This window comes from Condylostylus longicornis, unplaced genomic scaffold (genome assembly GCF_029603195.1).
Source record: "Condylostylus longicornis isolate FDR11 unplaced genomic scaffold, ASM2960319v2 ptg000004l, whole genome shotgun sequence".
NCBI classification, from domain to species: Eukaryota; Metazoa; Arthropoda; class Insecta; order Diptera; family Dolichopodidae; genus Condylostylus; species Condylostylus longicornis.
Genome location: NW_026577973.1, coordinates 15,057,547 through 15,078,587, shown reverse-complemented (window position 1 = coordinate 15,078,587; position 21,041 = coordinate 15,057,547). Strand labels below are relative to the sequence as shown.

The following is a 21,041-nucleotide window of genomic DNA, read 5'->3' as shown; positions in this document are numbered from 1 at the left end:
TTTCAGTTCTTCATGTATTCAAGAATTAAGTGAAATAAGAAATGAAATTTTTTGCATTGTCTTATAATTGTCAGCTTAGTACTGAATATTTTCAAAAATACAAGATTTATTTTAAATCATCGTAATTCGGAACCTATTGAGCAGAGAATTTTGTGTTCATAGAAAAGTTTTGTTTAGTTATGAGGGTTTATACAACGGTATAAAGTAGTAAGTAGATCTTAGAAACTACACACCCTGTATATGTATTATGACATATATACTTATGTAAGTATATATGGAATTATTTTGTTTAAACATCACACGAGCATGCTCTCATATTTGTTTTTATAACATTATTTATTTTCTCTTATCCTCTACACTATATACATAATCTATTATGTATTTGAAAAGGATCATGTGTGGGATTACCTTAAAAACATATAAAAATGCAACGAACCTGTAATACGGAAAACATTTTAACTGCGGTCTTTAAATCATACGAATCTCCTTGAACGCTATAAGTGCATTTAAAAAATTTTTCAAAATGGAATTTAAATTAAAAATTCTATTTTTAATTTTCATTTTTAGTTACATAAATTTGGTTAAAGGTAAAAGTATTTAAATTATATGTATTGAAAAAATTGGTTTAATTTCTAAAAAATAAAAATAAATTATTTAAATATTTTTGAAATAATTCAATTTAATTAAAGTAATTTTCTTAAGTGTCTAACTGTAATAATAAGAACAAAATTTATTCGTGCTTATTCTAAGATTTGGTAAAAAAAAATTTCTTAAATGTTCCAAAAACATTTGGTATTTTCAACCAAATTATTAAATTGAATTTTTAAAGTATATACGTACATAAATTTAATTCTAATTGTTTTCGAATTAAAAATTAATTGTTTAATAGAAAAAAAAAATTAAAATCCCAAATGAAATGTTTGCGAATTGGGGTGAAAGGTATATAATGGGGCGGATATATTCCATTAAAGATTATATATTGGGGACTAATTTAAAATAGTGGAATTCTAATTTGTATAACATTGGAACACTAATTTGCATGGAATTTTGTGTATTCGCAGAGCCACTTTGGAGTATAATCTAATTATTATTAAATGAGTGGCTCAAAACTAAAGTGAACTAAATTCTTTACACTAAAACAACTTTTCTTTATTGTTTTAATCGATCATCCGGTATACGGTTACCGATACAGTTGACATTAACTTAAATTTTTCAAAATAGCTTTACTGTTCTTTTTTTGACAAAAAATTTTCTTTGGCTCTTTATTATTTTAAATTTATTTAAACAACAAAATGGCCTAAACCTCAGATGTAAACTCTAATTTAGATTAGGTCATTTTGATTCTAATTAAAATTACTAAAATTTTATAAAATTCATGTAATTTTATTAAATAATATCAAATATTTTCTGTAGTAAGCTACTATTGCAAAATCAGTGGTTTATTTTCGTTCTTTAGATCAAAATTACTTTAGACTAACGCTTCAATGGAAGTCATAAAAAACGAGCCCATAATTTAGTTTGTATGTGTATATAATGAGATTATATAAGCATATTTAAATTTTAAAAAAATGTTTTTTTTTTTCTGCAATAAAACGGAAATATGGTTTAGACCATTTTGGGTCTAAGACAATCTAATAATGTTTTTGAAATTTCGAACACTAAGAAAAACTTTACAAGCAAATACATTGTTAATTATAAAAGTAAAATGAGAAGAATTTTCGGATAACACATAATGTGCATACATATGTATTAATTGATATATGTACATAATTGTACAAAAATATGGATTTTAAAATATAAACAATGAAATGATAATGAAAAAATAAATTTTCCTACATACATAAGCCCACAATAAAGAATTCACTTTTATCTTTACTTTCCAATTGATTGGTTGATTTGTGCATATTCAGAATTTTTGTTTTGAATTAATTTTTATGACCTATAATAGAAGAAAGAAAAAGTGAAATCAGTCCGACATTGAAGGTATTTCATATGTAACATATTTTTACAAAAAACATTAAGTGGGAGTTTAATTATAGTTTATCATGATGAATTCTAAAGAATATTCAATAGAATTATCATCCAATTGTATTCATCCAAAATGAATACAAGTACGTACGTACACGAATTGCACTTTGTATTAGGCAAATTTGCTCTTTTGCATTTATTCAACAAATTAGTGCTAAAGTAGCAACCCCGATTATATAACCACTAAATTAGCAAGCACGATTACATAAATTTTGCCTTTGATGGTTAACTTAGATGTATGCGGAAGAACGTCAATCAGAATCAAGCCATAATTATTTCTATTTGAACACTTTTTCGTAATTGAATTAAAACATTTGAATACCTTGGAAATATGAACAAAAAAAAAAAAATAATAAAAAGAATGCAGAATTTTAAAGGTTTTAAATTTTGAGAGAATCTTATGGAATGATTATGTTTTGCAAAATTTTCTATATTGGACAGAGAATAATGCGGCACCTTGTTTGGATCGAGAATTTGGAATAGTTTGATTTAAAAAAAAAACGTTAAAGTGCCATAATCCACTTTTTATTTAAAAATTCTAAAAAACTGTTTGTCCGTAATTCTTAAAACTGATTCCTTGACAAACTTTCAATGAATGTATCGTGCCCTACAGTGTGTAATTTAGGTATTTTTAGAGTTTTGTTTGAACAAATGGTAATAAGCATTTTATACATTTTGCTTAATATTAATTAATATAGGGACATACATTATGTAGATTCATATAAATTACCCGGTAAAAAACTTATTAATCTTAAGAACAAATAAATAATGCATAATTTCAGGGGCATGTAGTACTTATGGGCATTCATGTTATGGAGGTAAGAATTAATATTCTTTTAATAGCTACTGTTTTTTAAAAAAATAATTTTGAATGTTTTTCTTCTTTAAAATAAAATGCAAAGCTCACGGAAAGAAATCTATGGGAAGAAATACACCAAGATTATCAGAAAATTATAAAACTGAAGAAGAATTTTTAATGTCGGATGACCCAAGTTTAGAAGAAAATGAAATGAAACCAAAACTTCAAAAATATTTACTATTAAATATTTTATTAGATAAGGTAATTAAGTGTTCAATAGATAAGTGTAATTAATGTGTTCAATAAATTTAATATTTCACTGCTATACATATAGGATGACCTAAATGATAATATTAACGAAATTTCTGAAAATATACAAGAAGAATCGAATAATGGAATTAAGGAAATTGAATATAATATTAATAGACCAAGTTATAAATTTAAAACACCATTGAAAAAACGTAAATTTTTGTATCGTATTAATCAACCGGTAGCAGCAATTAAACCAATCAGTACATTTGATGATTTTGCTAGTCCATATAAATTTTTGATTAAACCGAAACGTATACAAAATCATGATTTTATTAACAATCAATTACAGAGTATCAATTCAATGGATGACCTGAATGAAACGAATATTAACTGAAATTACCTAAAAGTTACAACATGCATATGTATCAGTAATTTCTGTTTCAGTTTACTATCATCAATATCATCAGCACTACTATGCTAAAATTAATTTTGAAAAAATCATGTTATTTTTTATATATTAGTATACGAATTACCGGTAAATTTCCTCTTTTTATATAAATTTTATGTAAAATTGGTTATTGTGCTTGTAGATGCCATAATAATTTAAAATATGAATATTTTGTAATAAATATATAACAATATATAATATTTAATATGAATAATATATAACACTACAGTGTACAGAACAATGCGTATATGGGTAAAATATTTCTTCATGACTCTATAGAGTATAATAAGTATAGTTCCGGTTCCGGACTATCCCCATATTTAAGGGTTTCAAATGGTTTATACTCTGTGGTATTGTGAAAAAATGTTCTCCTACTCTTACTGTAATTGATGTATATAATATACTATTGTTATAAAAAAAATAGTAATACTAAATTCTTGTAAATTTTGTTAGTTATTTATAAGCGTACTGTAAAAATTATATTATAAATATTACCGCATTATACAGAATTTAATGTTAAATATAGCTAGTTGTGTAAATTTGCTAAGCTCAATATATAACATAGTATTAAAAATAATAAACATTAATTAAAAGTAAACAAGGTTAGAAAAATTAAAAGTTGCTTTATTTATTGATTATTATAAACATTATATTATTATGTAAAACATTGCTGTTAAATAAATGTAAAAAAATTTAAATTATAAATTAATCAGAATTTATTTTAATATAATCATTATATTATAGTATATAACAAAAATCAATAACGTCTATATTAAAAGAAGAAGAAAAAGAAGAATATTTTTAAATAAACTTAATGCATTAATGAGTTCTTAATCAACTTGAAAGAAGAACTTTTGTTCTCATAACCTTTGTATTAATGAATAATTTTTTCTTGTAACATAAACTAGGTAATCCATTACTAATAAATAATTGTACATATTTTTATAGAGAACATTACAATTATACCACATGTATAACAATTATATATAGTAAAACGTAAGTATAACAATAAGTAACATATGAATAGTTAGTTAGTTGTTGTTAAAAGGAGTTCTCAACTAATATTACAAATATAAATGTTAAACAAATTCTTTGAAATCAAGAATTTCTACTTAATTAAATCGATTTAGGGTTGGGAAGTTTACGAAAAAAATATCAATATGATGTATTGAATGAGTTACATAACTAACAATTTTAACATAATTAACAATTTATTGATATTTTCGATATTTCTAATTACTTTAAATGTATTTATACTGTTACTTTAAATGTATAGGAACTTTCCCTTTCCAATTAAAGTTCAGAATGCATATTCTTTAATTTTGTGCAGAGAAACGTGAACTTCAAAGATTTTTTTATTTATTTATTTATTATTCACCTAAAATTTATACATTTTTAAAAAAATAAACGTCTCCAATAAGATTAATGCTTCTACATTAAAAAGCAAAAAAACAGAGAATCATTTTGTGAAAATTTTGAATATGTTTTAGTATTGAGTACGAAATGTGAATAAATCAATAAATACAGATTCGATATTAGAATTTTGAATATAAAGTAAATAAATTTTGTTAAAAATTTTTCGATATAATATCAATATTTCGATATTATTGTCCCAACTCTAAAGCAATTAGTAATTTCAAATCCAAATACTATAAAAATGTTGTTTGGTTTTAAAATTTACATAAAACACTATATTTTTTATGACATCAGCTAACGTCATATAACGATTAGTTGCAATATGGAATACATCAAATTCAAAATGAATCTAAGAAACTTTCCCAACACCCTCTATACTCATTATAATTGAAATAAGTTCTTACTAATTTTTATTTAAAAATATCTACATAATTTTTTCTTTAATTTAAATAAATAAATAATATATAACTAGTTTATATTATATATAAGAAAAATTATAAAAATTATGTAATTATTTCTTTGTTGTTGTTTATTTGAATTCGCTTGATAAATTTGCTTTATTTAACAGAGTAGCGCATATGCTTTCTAAAAACGTTGGATTCAGCACGTTCTCGAATTTTGTATAGTCAGCAACTTTGAATTTTTATGTTATTGTTTTAGTATCTAGATTTTCCGGTAGTTAACTATTATAAGTTTTTTATTTTAATTGTAAATGTTTGTAACCTTATAAAAAATAAAACGTAGCTCTGGAAATAAATGATTTTTTAAATTTTTTATTCGTGTATCACAGTTTTAAATATGTATAACAGAAATTATTGAAAAATTTATGAATGTTTACAAAATTTCACGAAATTTCTAACAAAAAAGTTGTTTTACAAATTGATTAAAAGTTGAAGAAGTAGAGAGATAGCAGTATTCAATCATATTAGTTCTTACAGTTGCTAGGAGTTAAATATTGACTAATGTTGGAGAATAAAAGTGCTATTCAAGAATGTTCTAAACAATATTCTAAATAATGTAAAAGATTTTAGTTGTGAGCATATTTTTATTTAGTTGTGATTTGTGCTAATTGGCAAATATACTAACAGCCCCCATAATTTTTCATGTTCATTAAAATTGTGACTAAAATAAAAATGAATAATTCAAAATTATAATATTGTCCAAATTCAAATTATAATATTGTTGTCCAGGATACTAGTTGAACTTTTATTTTAATTCATAATTTTCCTGGTTGTCTACAAAAGAATATTTGCGCTCATGCAATATATTGGTTTGCAATATATACATATTTGGTTGGATGCACACACATGTACACAATAAAAATATAAATAAAAATGTAGTTTATATTATAATAACAGAATCCCACTTCAAATTTTATAAAATAAATCTGGCGATTCCCTAGCATTTATTATTTCCTATATTTCTTTTGTATTTTTGGTCTTTTGTTCTTTCTTTTTAATTTAACCATTTTGTTGTGTAGGTATGTAATTTTTATTATTGTATAATCATTTCTCTGATAAAAAAATATCAAGGATTTTCCTTTAGAATGATTTTTTTTTATCGGCTCCATCGTTTTACGTCTTTCTTTAAAATTTCTTTTAAAGGTTGAATTGAAAAAATATAAACTTTTCCGCTATCATAAACTCTTTAAAATTGAATTTTACTACAATAAAATATAAAATCAGCAATATTTGTAACTGGTTTAATTTCTGAAAATTTCATGGTTATTTTCATCTCGTATATTATTAATTTACATACACGTACATACATAATGTATATGTACATAGGATATAATGTTTACGGAAAAAATAATTGTAAATACAGTGATTCTAAATTGTTTTAATAATTTTTATGATTAGTGCATATATTCATTAAATTTTATTAATGTAATTATGCTGCCGGTGATATTTTGCAATTTTTTTTAATTTTGAGGTTAGAGTTCAATTCATTTTTACTTTAAATTACTGTTTTTTTAGTAGATTTTGGGGAATTTTCACAAAGTTACGAGTATTTCTTTTAAGTTCTTTCGAAAATTCTAAATTCTCTTTTCTTGTTTTAACACCAACACAGTTTGTGTAAATCAGAATGTAATATTTTCTCTCGATTTCAATTCAAAATAGTTTTTTTGAATTAAATGAAATAAAAATGGCCCTCATCATAAAAAAAGTGTTGCAACACTGTTTTTGTTTTTTTTTTTTTTTGATATTATGAAATTTTGGCGTGTTCAACAAGATACACTTTGCATAAATAACAATAAAATATTTACTGTGTGTAATGAATAAAGATGTGCATTGCATACTTACTATTGTGATTAATTTCCTGCATATTTATGTATTGATCTTCTTATGATGAGAAGAAAGAAAAAAATAACTGGTTGAATAAACTAGAAATAAGTGATGCGTGTTTTTCATATAGGTGTTGGTATATACTTATATAATGTATATAAGTACATTTATATATACATATTTGTATGGAGATCATATGCATATTTTTCACACAAAAATGAAAAATAAATTTCTGAAATTTTTTTTTAAAACGTTGATTTTTAGAGGTCGTCATTAATAGAAAAAGCAATTATAATAACAAAAGATACAAATATGTATATATATTATTATATTACAGTCATACGTATGTGCATAATTATGTATATACATATGTAGAAGTTCGTATATGGGAATACAATTCAAATATGTATGTTTTGTTTGAGAAAATAGGTTGGAATGAATAGACTTCAATAGCAGCTTATTAATTTGTTATACATTATAAGAATATAATTTTGCACTACAATAAAAATATACGTAATTTTTCAAATGAAGCCTACATTTCGCTTGCAGTGTTTTCATAAATATATATCAAGAATATCAGGAAAATATCAGAACCTTCAGAATCAGAACCTTAAATTCGCATTTTAATAGTTCAGTAATTTAGTTCAGAATTTTCGCAAAATGAAAACAACAAAAATTTAAAATTTAAGAAAAATGCATTTTAATTAAAATCCCAAAATCATTTCATCTCATAAATTTCTTTAGGCTTTAAATTTTAAACTTAAATTAAGTTAAAAAGTGTAAAAAGCAAAGATTGTAAAAAAAAATTAAATATACAATCGATATTTAACAAAAAACTTTATTCCACCCTTATTGTTATTTTATTTAAATTTATTTCTCAATATCAATCGCGCCTTGTATAAACTCAAACAAGTCACAAGCGTGACACCAAACCCTATAATTATGTACGAGATACTTTTGATTGCTAATATAATTATATCTTTCCATAATAACATACAAAATATAGCTTTCAATAAATTTCTTTGTAATTTTTACTCTCTCTATATAACAGTTCCAATTTTTATTTTCAATACATAGGTACATATAGCTACATTATATTATACATATTTTTGGTTTTCATCTTAACATCATTTTCAATCGACCATTCAAACAGTTAAGTTGACTTAACGAAGACATTTCTTTTTTATTTTGTATACATGTTCAAGTAAAAAAATTTAAATAAATTTTCATATTAATTAAAATAAAAATAAAGCAAATAATTCTGGGAAAAAAATATTATATAATTATTGCGAAAGTAAAAAAAATAGGTAAATTATTATGAAATTTAAATTTAATTGAAAGTGATTGTCAGAATTTAATTTCAAAATTGTTTCAAAATATTCCGAATATTTATGAATTATGTAATAGGAGTGAGTATAGTGGTTATAAGATTATAATTTGTGAAAAAAATTCATGGATGTGTTAAATTAATTTAAATTAAAAAATCAAATAATTTTATAATTTAATTAATATGTTCCCACTTGTGTGTATAATTTGATCTCCTAGTTTCAATAATTTAAAGTTTTTAATATATTAAATAATTTTTGTAAAATAAATTTTAATTTTTCTCTTTAAAATCAAGAATTTTTCCTTCGACCCGAACTTTTTTATTCAATATTCCAATACTTATAATTGTGACTTTTAATACGATGCATGTAAGTTTTAACTAAGCAATAAGTGATAATTAACTGTAATCAAAGGCTATTATAATCTGGCTAACAATCCAGTATAAAATTATATATATGTAGTTTTTGCTAAAATTTAATTAAAAGTTATAAGAGAGTTCTTATTTATAATTAACGTTGAAAAGAATAATAATTGTAATTAAAATTTTTTGTGTGACTCTTAATTTTATTTCAATATTTTTGTTAAGAGTATTAATTTGATTTTCACTTTATTTAAGAATAGGTGAAGTGGTACGCCTCTTTTATTTTGAAATATTCCATAATTTTTAACAGCGGGCTCTAGAAAATGATTTAGAATGAAATCGAATTAAATATAGGTGTCGATCGGTGTTTTAAAAAAAACATTCGTTCTTTTATTTAATTGAGCTTTAAACCCAAATAAAAAGTTTTCATATAAAATTGAAAAAGAAAACAAGAATGTTTTTATATATTTGGTTTAAATCAGATCAAAGATTTTTCCACTTGGGTACATTTGGTTCACATAAAATTAAACTTATAATCTTTCACTTATTTTCAAAATAATTGCCTCTCATTTTATGTTAATAACGTAATAAATATTCATATTACTTTTTGCTTCTTAATCATATTATTATTTTCAATTAGTACTTATATTATGATTCACTAAAGAGTTTGTTTTTTTTAATATAAAAATACTTATAAAAAATGTGTTAAAATGCACAAACATACATATTATATATATGTACACATATAATGAAAATTTAAAATGGAAAATTGAAATCTGGGTAATGATTAATTAAAATTATAATTGTTTTGATGGTAGATTAATGCGTAATTAGCTGCTAAACGAGTGAAGTTGTTATTAATTAAATCGAAATGTGATAATTTTGTACTACAACATTTTATTATATTTGTATGTGTAATGTATGTATATATATATATATATATATATATATATAATGTGTAAAAAATATTATTATTAATTTGGCATAAATTAAAGCGTAATTTAATTAAATATACATTTGATTAATCATATACATTTAAAGTTAGTTCCAATTGAATAAATACTTCGGAATAAATTTTGAAATTTTCTATCATTTCCGATTCCATAAATATGATAACAATATTTTTTTTTGATCCACGACGTTTTATTTTTTGTTAGGAAAATCCGGAACTAAATATCAATAGTTATATAAATAATAAATTATAATTTAAAAAAAAATTAATTCGAGATTAATATAAGGTATAAATGTATGTACATACATATATATATGTATATTCTGAATTTATTTTGTTTTAAATAAAAAATAAAGAATATTTTCACAAATTAAGAAATAACAATATGTTTGTTCTCTTTTGCATAATTTCTTTAAAGATGAAAATTTATTAATTTTCACATGTTATGTACATACAATTTTTTTTGGTATTTTTAACAAAGATCTATTCGGGCAAGCTGAATTCTTGAATTTCAGCAGCTACAGACATATAAAATTATAAGACAAAAAGAGATATAAGTATCTATATTTTTTATTTTTATCTAAAACAAACAGGTATGCCAAACACGCGGCCGGCCGCTTTTGATCCTATACGGCTCGTTACGATTTTTTAAAATTGTGAAATTTAATTCTTATAATTTTATAACAAATATTGATTTAGATCAGTAAGAAAGTGTCTATAAAACGGAGTGAAGGTTTTTCAGGGATTTATCACACATTGAAAAACCAAACTTATGCATGAAAAATTGTGAGAAAAATATATAAAAATAAATAAATCGAGATGCTGTGCGATTCTGTGCAAAATTTTAGAGAAGTGGAAATTACTAAATTTTTATAATTATTTATCTATAAATCAATTAAGCGTGTTTTAGTCATGTTCTGAAGCACATATTTGTGATGATAAATGAGTTTGACATGCTTGATCTGAACTTAGGCATCAATCGATATATGAATACATAAGTAAAACATAGCGCTCTATTGAAGTAATTCTATTATCATCATGTAATATTGCATAAATTTAGGAGAATTTATTCTAGTGAAATAAAAAATGTATCGATATTACATTTAGATAAATTGGTGAAAAACCTTTATTAAATTTTCAATCTATGCTTTTTGCTTAATTGTGAGGTTTAATTCCACAATCTGGATTTTTTCATATCCAAAATTTTATCAAATACAAAAATTTTGTTTTAGAAAAATTATAAAAAAATGTTTTAACTGTGATCTATTTATCTACAAAATTTTAGCTGTCCGCTTTGAATAGTGTCGGAGTTTAGTCAAATCGTACAGACTGTCAAATGGACAGAGCGCCAATTCATTCAAAATATTTCGAAATAATGAAAATGTGCTGATTGAAGAAGATTATTTAAATATTAATCTCAAATTACAAGAGATGTCAATGAATTGTTATAAAATTTTTTAAGCAGCATTATTTGTTATTGTTTTGCTTTTTAATATTTTGACTAAAAATACAGAAATATTATGTAAGTCAAATGTCATATTAAAATATTGTGATAAATTCATATTTCAGGGTCAATGTTATGAAATTATAATATTGACCAAAGTCTATTAAACGTTTATTTATTTTTTTTGTTTTTATTCAATTAACGTTATAGCAGTCTTTTGTCCTTTGCCAATTTCAAATTTATAGTTTTTATGTAAAATTGCTGACAACAATAATTATTGGCATTAACATTTTCATCTATAAATTCAAATTTTTTAACAATTAACATTTTATGAAAATATATTGAAAATTTTTTTATTTTGTTTTTTTTTTTGCTATGATAAATATACACAATTTGTATGTAGTAAATTTTTACTTAAATCTTTTCTACACATTAAAGCAAGGTAATAAAGCAATAATTTTCATTTTAAATTTGAGCTTAGTTATACAACTTTTGCAAGTATGTGTAAAACTGTTTGTTACAATGTCCATTATAATTTTCAAATAATAATTTTGTTGTAAAATTATTATTCTCAGAAAAGAGAATTATATTTGATGCAGGCGCGTAGGAAGAGCACGAAGTATACAGGATGTTTCGCATAAGGTGGCAAATAATTTCAGATATGATTCTTTGATCAATTTCCAAAAAATTGCTAAGGGGGGCGAGGGGTGCAGATATACTTGTTATCGAGCTACAACCTGTTGAAAATAAAGGTACCGGACGTTTCCTGCATATAAATAAATGCTTATATCTTCGAAACCATACAACATAGAGCTAGCATTGTGAGCTTGTTTTACAGACGATTGATCGTTCTTTATTTTTGGTCTTGCAATTAATTTGATTTGAGTCATAGTCTTCGAGATACAGCTCGTCAAATTAAAAATTTTTGTTTTTTTAAATTTTTAAAGATCTCAAAATTTCTCGAAAATTTTTATTATTATTATATTTTTTTAATGTGAAATTTAACCCATGTAACATTTTTCTCTATCTCCCATAGCTTTGCTAGTAAAACGTGTTAAATATGTTCACAAAACACGCGGAAAATGCATATCTCCTACATTAAAATTTTTCATCATTATTTCGGAAAAATATCAACATTTTCAATATTCTTTAATTATAAAATTTATAAAATTTTAAAATGCTTACTAAATTTTGTTGAGAATTATTACCTTAAATCTGTCCGTTACTTAATCTCAGCTAACCATTTTACTGTTTAGTTTTTTTTTCAATATTTTAGTTGCTAAATCGACTTTCTTAAATTATTAATCAAATATTTAAATGAGTACATGCAATATTATTATTTATTTAATTTTATGCAAATGCACAAGTATAAATATTATTTTTATCTTATAATTTTTAACTTGATAAAAATCAAGTTCGACTTATGTGTGACGTATAGGGAACGATTTTACTGTATTTAATTGTAATAATAAGGAACTTACAAACGAGCTTCTGAAATAAAGTGAACGTATGTATGTATGAATGTAATATGTATATATATATATATATATATATATATATATATATATATATGTACCTTTTTGTTTGTTTTGTGTAATAAAAAAATATGCTACGTAAGATTATTCCGATCGTTGTTTAAAGAACAAAGATAATATTTTTAATCATACGTAAATATACGAAACGAGTATTATGCATGGAGTAAATATATAAGAAAGGAAATAGTAGATTGATTATTATTCCAGTATTGTTTTTTAACAAAAGATTCTAAAAAAAAATGATATTGAAGATATTTTTGTATATATTTTTATGTAAATAAAATTATGTTTATATTAAAAACCATATATATGTGCGTACATATATGATTATCATAATATATTTGCATGTAACGGAACTAGTTAATGTAAGAACTTGTATATTTTGCTGTATAATCATTTAGAACTTTATCGCAAATATGTAGTTATATCTAAAAATTTTGATCTATGTATACTGGATTTTTATCGACTTTATGAATAATAAATATCGTTGTAACGACTCTATATCATTTTACAAAGAAAACCTGAAAAGGAACAATTGCATAATACAAAAAATGAAAAAGAAATAAAAATTTAATGGAAAATTTACATAAATTTTTTAAAATATTTGATTAATTTCATATAAAAGGCGATTATAATTTTTCGGGCTGCTTATTTTTTGTTTTTTCTTCAAAATTTAAATTTGAACAGATTAAGAATAACACTATAGAGGTGTTGAATGTCCAGAATTATTCTTTAATAATTTTTCACATTTAATTCAATCTTATCAAGAATTTAAAAAAAAATTGTATAGGTATATTACTGCCTTTTCCAAGCATTCATCTTAAATTAGTGATGTTTTCCTAAGGAAAAGAAAGCAATATTTTATTATACGTGTATTATTGTAATAATTTTATTTGTTCTAAAAAGAAAATTATAAGTATTCACGTATTTAATGTTACCGTTAGAAAATCTTTTAAAATTTATTAAAACTTACACAGTCATATCGATTGTTTTATATATACATATACATACATATTGGATATCATGGAGTTAACAAATATAACAAATAAATTCAAAATAAAATAATTTTGATAACAAACAAAATTTTGTGTGAAATTATAAATTTTTCAAAAATTTGAATTTCAATTAAAACACACAATAGAATTGGAAACCACATTTGTGGTGTGTATGCAAAATTCTATACTAAAAATTAAGATATGAAGCTTAACTAGCATATGTACGTACACTACGTATAATAACAATTTATCACAACTTGCTATAATAACATTTTGTACTATGTAATATAAAATAACTAATCTGAGAATTATAAATTAATGAAATAAAAATTTGAAAAAAATCGAAAATAGACAACAAAGTTTTAAAAAGACATTTTCCAGTCGACGTGTGTACATACATTTTTTTTTACTTAATTTATTTTTACTAAATACAAATGAAATAAAATTAATTCAAGTCATGTTTAAAACAACATCATATTTTATTAAACGTATATTAAAATGTGTGTATGTTTTTTTCCGATTTACTAACATACATACATATGTTAGGTACATACATATATTATTGAATTTATCCATAAAATTAAATTTTGGAAAATATTTTTTACTTCCACCTATCAAAATTACTCCGTTTTAAATCTACCTAGTGAGTTATTATGGATATTCATAATATATTTATATATAGTATGTACGTACATACTTATATATTTATATATTTACATATTTATATAAAAAATTTTACCAAAGTAAGGAATAAGTATGAAGTTGAATGATGCTAGATTTTTTTTTTTATTGACCATAGAGCCGCTAATTTGCAACTTTTATTATTAATTTTTGCCTTTTTTTTTAATTTCGCTTACTTTTAATAAATTTTAAGCACAAAAAGTTTAATATATAAATATATTTATGTATATGCATATTAAATGTGTATATATATGTATATGTAATAAAAGATTAGCTGAAAAAGCTGTTTTTTGTTTTGTATTATTTTGTTTTTGATTCATTCTTCTGCATGCTACTTTTCTTTTTATTAAAAAAAAATTTATTTTCAGATCAGGTACCTTTAATACACTAATATAGCCTATACACAACATAAAGAATTGTTATATAAAATAATAAACTAAATATATCTATAATATTATTATATACATACATATATTTATTGTATATATCATATATATACTATTTTTACTATATTATATACTATAATCAACACATACATTTATATGAATTGAATATGGTATAAAAAGAATACAAAATAATATTAAATTGGAAGAATACCGAATATATATAAAATAAGCTGGTAAGCTTTATAATTTAGTCATTGCAATTGATTTGATCATATCGGAGAGACTAAAATTATTACAAGTTATAACGGAATTGATAAAATCGTGTTAGTTTTTTAGTGCTCCAAATTAAATTTAATTTTAATTCACAATAATATTTATTTTGTTTAATTAACGAATTAATTTTCTCACTTTCACTTTATCGTATTTCAATTATTAATAATTATTGCAAAAGGTAATGATTAAGATTGAAAATTGTTAATAAATTTTTTAAGATTTGTAATTTTTTTTTAAATAAATTAAAAAAGAATGTGAAAATTGTCGGTAAAATTTAGAATTGAATTAGGTGTAATGGTTTTTCTTCAATTTATGTAAACTATATGAATGATAAATTTATAGAATATAAATTATATTGGTATATAATAAAAGAACATTCATTTATAATTTTCCTGCGAAATATTCGTATTTAGATTGGTGAAATTTAAATTGTTTAATAATATGAATATTGTGCGTGTAATCAAGCAGTACAACTATATGTTGTCAGAAATAAATTTATACTTATAATAGTAGTATAATAATGTAGTAGAATTTCACTTCGCAATATTCATTCAATAGAAACACAAAAGATTGTTGTTTTAAAACATTTGAAATTATTGAAAAATTGCGAGTAAAATAAACGTTTTCAATACGGAATTTACCCGTGTTGTTAATTGGACTAATTGGTTTTTGATTTTTCTTAATTTTTTATTGTTCTTTAGATTAAAGGTATTTTTTAATTCATGTAAAAATATATCGTAATTATTTAAAAATGCTATAGGATTTAGAATTTTTATTAAAATTAAGTAGATCTATTCAAATATTTTGCAGATGAAATTCTGTAAATAAACTATTTTAAATAATATTTTGTTTAAATATCACAGTGTTCAAATAAATTTATTATTCAGTAACCTATAATATTGAATGGTAAATTTTAGCTTGCAAAAAATCAAATTTCCTTGAGTGGCAAAACAAAAAAGATTTTGTATTAGCTTATTCATTGAACTATAGGTCAAATATTCTGTATTATATAAATTGACCAATCAATTATATCATAATACATGTAGATTTAAGTACACATATGTATGTACATTTCGTAAATATTTTTAAAAACAAACTTAATATTTTTTGCTCTGTATATCTTTAATTTTAATTTGATATTTTTCCTATGATAATATAGTTACCGGTTTTCTGTTGTATAGATAAACAAATTCATATATTGCACTAATATTAACCTTACGTACGTGAATACATACATATTTACATAATATGTATTTACTAAGAAGCTATATAATCTTAAATATACTTACTTATTTATTTATTCATTTATTTATTATTTTAAGCAATTAAATTAGAATTAAAACTAGTTTATTAAGAACAGGTTTTGATATAAAAAAAAATTTTTTTTAAATGACAATTATAATTATAAAGAGCTTATTTAATTGTGATTCAAAAGAAAATATAAATAATATTTTGGTACAATTTATATAAAATCGATAAATGGGTATTATAATTTTTATACGCATATTATATATAGCAAGTATACATGTTATTTGTTTGTATAATATTATAATGTATTTTCCAGTAATATACATAAGAATATATAATATTAGTTTCAAATATTTCCAGTAAACTGCAAAATTTAAAGAAATGACAACACAATTTTTATTACTAATGTAAGAATAATATCAATTAAAATTTTCGACGTGAAAGTAATTATTAATGAATGATTTTAAAAATTCATTCATCTTCGCTGTGTGAGTGTAATATGTAAATACAATTGTAAATGATGCCAATAAATTTAATTGCTAAATTAATATAAAATTCATAAGATCCAATTTCAAGAAAATATATTGATTTAATATTGTCAAATTAATTACATGTTTACATCGGGTAATAAAAAATTTAATAATATTTTAACCCTTTCATTAATTTTTTTGAAATGTTTGTAGTCAAAAATATAATTCACTTATTAATTGCCAAATTTTTCATATTAAAATCATATATGTAGTTTAAAAAAATACAATTTCATGTATTAAAATTAACACTTGTTGTAAGTCAAAGTAAATAAAATATTTTTAATAATATATTAAAAAAGATGTTTACAATTACAAAACTGAAAGGGTTAAAATTTTGTCCCAATATGCAAATAATAATGTAAAATAGGAGTATATACCTCGTATATCTAAAACAATATTAGTTTCCTTATTACAATTTCAAATTTATTTGAATTTCCTTAAGTAATATGCTTTCAGAATTTTAATAAATATTAATTAATTACTTAATTCTTTTTTTATTTTGATATTACATACATGCTAGTGTAATTTAATTAGATCTGCTTTTTTATTAAATAATTTATAGCTAACACAGGAATTTAAATTTATTATAAAGTTTTTAAATATCTACAATAACAAGTAGATTTTATACAACTTAATGGTGTATTAAATTGATATATTATTAAATTAATATAACATTAACACACATATAATTAATATAAAAATATTTATTTAAAATTGAATATTTATTGTAAATGGTTATTATAGTTATAATTATTATAGTGTGAATCTACTAATATGCAAATTGAAAATTCATATACAATCTCTTTAAAATTCCACAAACTAATTTCAAGTAAATTTTCACAATATTATCTGAGACAATTGTACTAAAAAAAAAATAAGTACAATTGGCGAATATGACAACATTTTTTTTTTAATAAAGGTGTGTTATTTATTTTGTTTTTTGTTAAATAATTAAATAAATCAATATACATTGTTAATAAAATATTGTAATAAATGTATGTCCAATAAGAAAATAAATATTTAATTTTAATAATTTAACTTTGCAATATTTACTCTGAAAAACATACAATTTTTATTTATATTTTAAGTTTTAAGTCATGTTTTAATACAAAAATTATTTACCCTATAAAAGTATAATTACCTTGTATCTAATACATAGCTGAAAATCAAACTTTCATTCCTTAAATAAGGAATTTGTTGGATGCAATTATGTACTACATATGAATAAAAATTGATTTACTTATTATTGTTATAAATTAAATTTTTGAATTTGATTTTCATTCGGTTCACATTATTAAAATCTAAATTTAGGTTTAAAACAGAATACAATATAAGTAATATATTTTTTAATCTTTTCTTGAATGAAAAATATGAACTTAATTTTATGTAAACTTTACATAAGAACTGCAAATTTAATTAACTTGCAACTTGATAAGTCAAAATCAACCATCTGATAAGCAGTTATTATTAAATTTGAAAATGACGATATATTTTGTAAATAAAATCGAGTTTTACAAATTCTTCTTTTCTACGAAAATAAGTATATTGTATTTCAAATAATAAGATTTAAATTAATTCTATTCAATCTTAGTCTACATAAAAATAATTAAAATTATTGTTACACTTGTAATTTTGCGGTCTATCGCTACTTGATTCATATTTCCGTTGTATATGTAAAATTATTATTACTATAGAACTAGAATTCTTTATATTTTCAAAATTTATAAAATTTCATAACATTATTATTAATATTAGTTTTTAGATTTCCTTAAATGATATACATATGTACATATATAAATTTCTTATTTATTAAACTAAGATTCATTTAATTGAAAAAGAGATAATTGACAAAGAAATGACAGCAGCTGTAACTCAGTTTAAGCCATACTAATATTAAATCATAAAAAAATATTCATAAGTCAAAGATTGCCGCGTATGTACACAATATTTTAATACATATTTTGTTTGTTTACCCAACAAATTTATTAATAATTTTCTTAAGATTTATTTATAAATTCCATGATTTTTTTTATATGGTGCAAACACAATTAAACAAATTGTGTAATTATATTAAATATATGTATGTATGTAACAAACTTGAAAAGCTTGAAAACTTTTGAATATACTTATTCATTATTACTTTTTTTATAATTTTTCTTAAATGTTGTTGCATAAATTGTTTTATATTAAAAAATGAAGTTGAAACTTAAATGTCGTAGCTTCTTTTAGTAGGGTACATTAAACAATATTTTTGTTATCGAGTTCAAGTTCAAGGACAAGTGAATTAAGGTTTATTTTTAACTTTCTATTTGATACTTCAAGCAGCTACTTTAAACTTTATGAGCTTTTCATTTTTATTTTATTATTATAAGTCACTATACTCAAAAGAAGTTGTTATTTTATTGGTATTTCCAACTAAAATTCCTAAGCATACAATGTCAAATAATTAGAAATTTAAAATTAATAAAATATTTGTATATGTAATTTAAATTTTCAATCATTTCTTGTCCTTAAAAAGTTCTTACAAATATCAAAAATCAAGGCACACCAATAAATTTTAGATTCTACATTAAAACACATTATTTATTTCATATTTATTCTTCTTTTCAGATTTCAGAATGAATTACTACACATTAACAATTTTGTTAGGATTAATTGCTATTGTTAATTGTACTGTTGTTGATAAATGTCCTAACAGTAAGTTAATATGAACTAAAAATGAATTTTTTTTTTAATTTATTAAATTTTAAACAAACTTTTATTTATTTTAGGTAATGCTCCTAAATTAGATCCAGCTGATGTACAAATATCTAGTTGTCCAGATAAAAAATGTATACTTAGAAGAAAGACAAGAGCCGAAATTACAATGAAATTTACTCCAGATGATGATTATGAGACTTTAACTCAAGATATTCAGGGTAAAATTCTTGATGTACCATTACCGTTTCCAGGAGTTTATGGTACACCAGCTTGTCCATATATTTTTGCTGAAGATGGTACAACTAAAGTTGGATGTCCGGTAAAAAAAGGCACAACATATGTATATAAAAATGGTTTCGATATTTTACCAATTTACCCAACTGTTAGTGTAGTTGTCCATTGGGGTTTAAGTGCTGGTAAAAAAGACGCCGCTTGTTTTGAAATTAGTGCTAGAATTAAGTAAAATAAAATTAAAATTTATGAAATATCTTGTTAAAAATTTTTATATACTTGTCTGAAGACGTAAAGTTTATGTATATATATTTATGTACATATAAGGTCTTGGATGTTTGGATGCTTTTTTTTTTACTTTTGAAACTAAATTCCATTTTTAATTTTTTTTTAAATTAAATAAGAAAGAAAAATAACATAAATGTGATAATTTCGTAAAATTTTTAATTTTTACTATAATATTATATAAAATTAATGTATATATTACATATGTACATATACATAATTTTGTTACATACTTGTATTACTTTCATGGTATTTGTATACATATAGCATAAAAGTTGTAAAAGTAATTTTAGAACAGCATTTAAAAATGAATAAGTTGTATAAATAAAAAAAATTGTTAAATTTAGCTTTTTTTCAGTTTTATTTTCGACATTAAATATATTAAAGATAAGTGTTTGAAAATACGTCGATATATATTTTGTAACAATATATGTATCTAAGAAATCCTATAAATGTATTTTTAATCAAAACATTTTTGACTTGTTTATCGCAAATATCTTTTGAGCCATTTAGGCTATCAAATTTGATCAAGTCAAATAAACTTTAGCGCAAATTCATTGAACTCAAAAGCAATCATCATGCGCCATAAGTATTTAAACAATTCTTAAAATATAAAAAGGAACCTAAAAAATCTTACATATCAGAGACAATATTACTCGTATGTAATCAAATTGCAGTTAATATAGCATTTCAAAAATTGCAGAATGTTGAACCAGAATTACTATTGTATATTAAACCTATCGTTGATCCTGAAAATTTAAATAATTTTAATAGTGTAATTTTTATTTTGCACGTTCTTCTAGAACAAAACTTTCTAATTGCATTGTAGGCTACAACAGTACAATGAATCGATGTAAGGGGCCAGT

The 21,041-nt window shown here is 22.1% G+C and overlaps 2 protein-coding genes across 4 annotated transcripts; both read left to right on the top strand.

The window, feature by feature from the left end:
- Nucleotides 1–453: 453 nt before the first annotated feature.
- On the top strand, nucleotides 454–4,067 carry LOC129612173 (uncharacterized). 2 transcript variants are annotated; one of them, XM_055525692.1, is made up of 4 exons: nucleotides 454–587; nucleotides 2,811–2,846; nucleotides 2,931–3,088; nucleotides 3,162–4,065. In XM_055525692.1, exons 1-4 carry the CDS (start codon nucleotides 524–526, stop codon nucleotides 3,471–3,473), a joined length of 570 nt encoding a protein of 189 aa, XP_055381667.1. In that variant the 5' UTR covers nucleotides 454–523; the 3' UTR covers nucleotides 3,474–4,065. The 2 variants fall into 2 exon arrangements, with proteins under 2 accessions (XP_055381667.1, XP_055381675.1); XM_055525700.1 differs by lacking the exon at nucleotides 454–587 and adding an exon at nucleotides 2,004–2,111 and having other exon boundaries at nucleotides 3,162–4,067.
- A 4,306-nt stretch (nucleotides 4,068–8,373) lies between these two features.
- LOC129610629 (ecdysteroid-regulated 16 kDa protein-like) lies at nucleotides 8,374–20,521 on the top strand. Of its 2 annotated transcripts, none has more exons than XM_055523269.1 (3): nucleotides 8,374–8,535; nucleotides 19,570–19,656; nucleotides 19,731–20,521. In XM_055523269.1, the coding sequence occupies exons 2-3, from the start codon at nucleotides 19,578–19,580 to the stop codon at nucleotides 20,120–20,122; spliced, it is 471 nt and encodes a 156-aa protein (XP_055379244.1). In that variant the 5' UTR covers nucleotides 8,374–8,535; nucleotides 19,570–19,577; the 3' UTR covers nucleotides 20,123–20,521. The 2 variants fall into 2 exon arrangements, with proteins under 2 accessions (XP_055379244.1, XP_055379238.1); XM_055523263.1 differs by lacking the exon at nucleotides 8,374–8,535 and adding an exon at nucleotides 15,164–15,359.
- The last annotated feature ends 520 nt before the right edge of the window (nucleotides 20,522–21,041 follow it).

Excerpts from the sequence above, each read along its gene's own strand:
- LOC129610629 (XM_055523269.1), top strand. The coding sequence starts at position 19,578 with ATGAATTACTACACATTAACAATTTTGTTAGGATTAATTGCTATTGTT. Across the intron at positions 19,657-19,730 it reads TGTTGATAAATGTCCTAACA|GTAATGCTCCTAAATTAGAT; the intron begins GTAAGTTAATAT and ends TATTTATTTTAG.
- LOC129612173 (XM_055525692.1), top strand. The coding sequence starts at position 524 with ATGGAATTTAAATTAAAAATTCTATTTTTAATTTTCATTTTTAGTTAC. Across the intron at positions 588-2,810 it reads TTACATAAATTTGGTTAAAG|GGGCATGTAGTACTTATGGG; the intron begins GTAAAAGTATTT and ends GCATAATTTCAG. Across the intron at positions 2,847-2,930 it reads TGGGCATTCATGTTATGGAG|CTCACGGAAAGAAATCTATG; the intron begins GTAAGAATTAAT and ends TAAAATGCAAAG.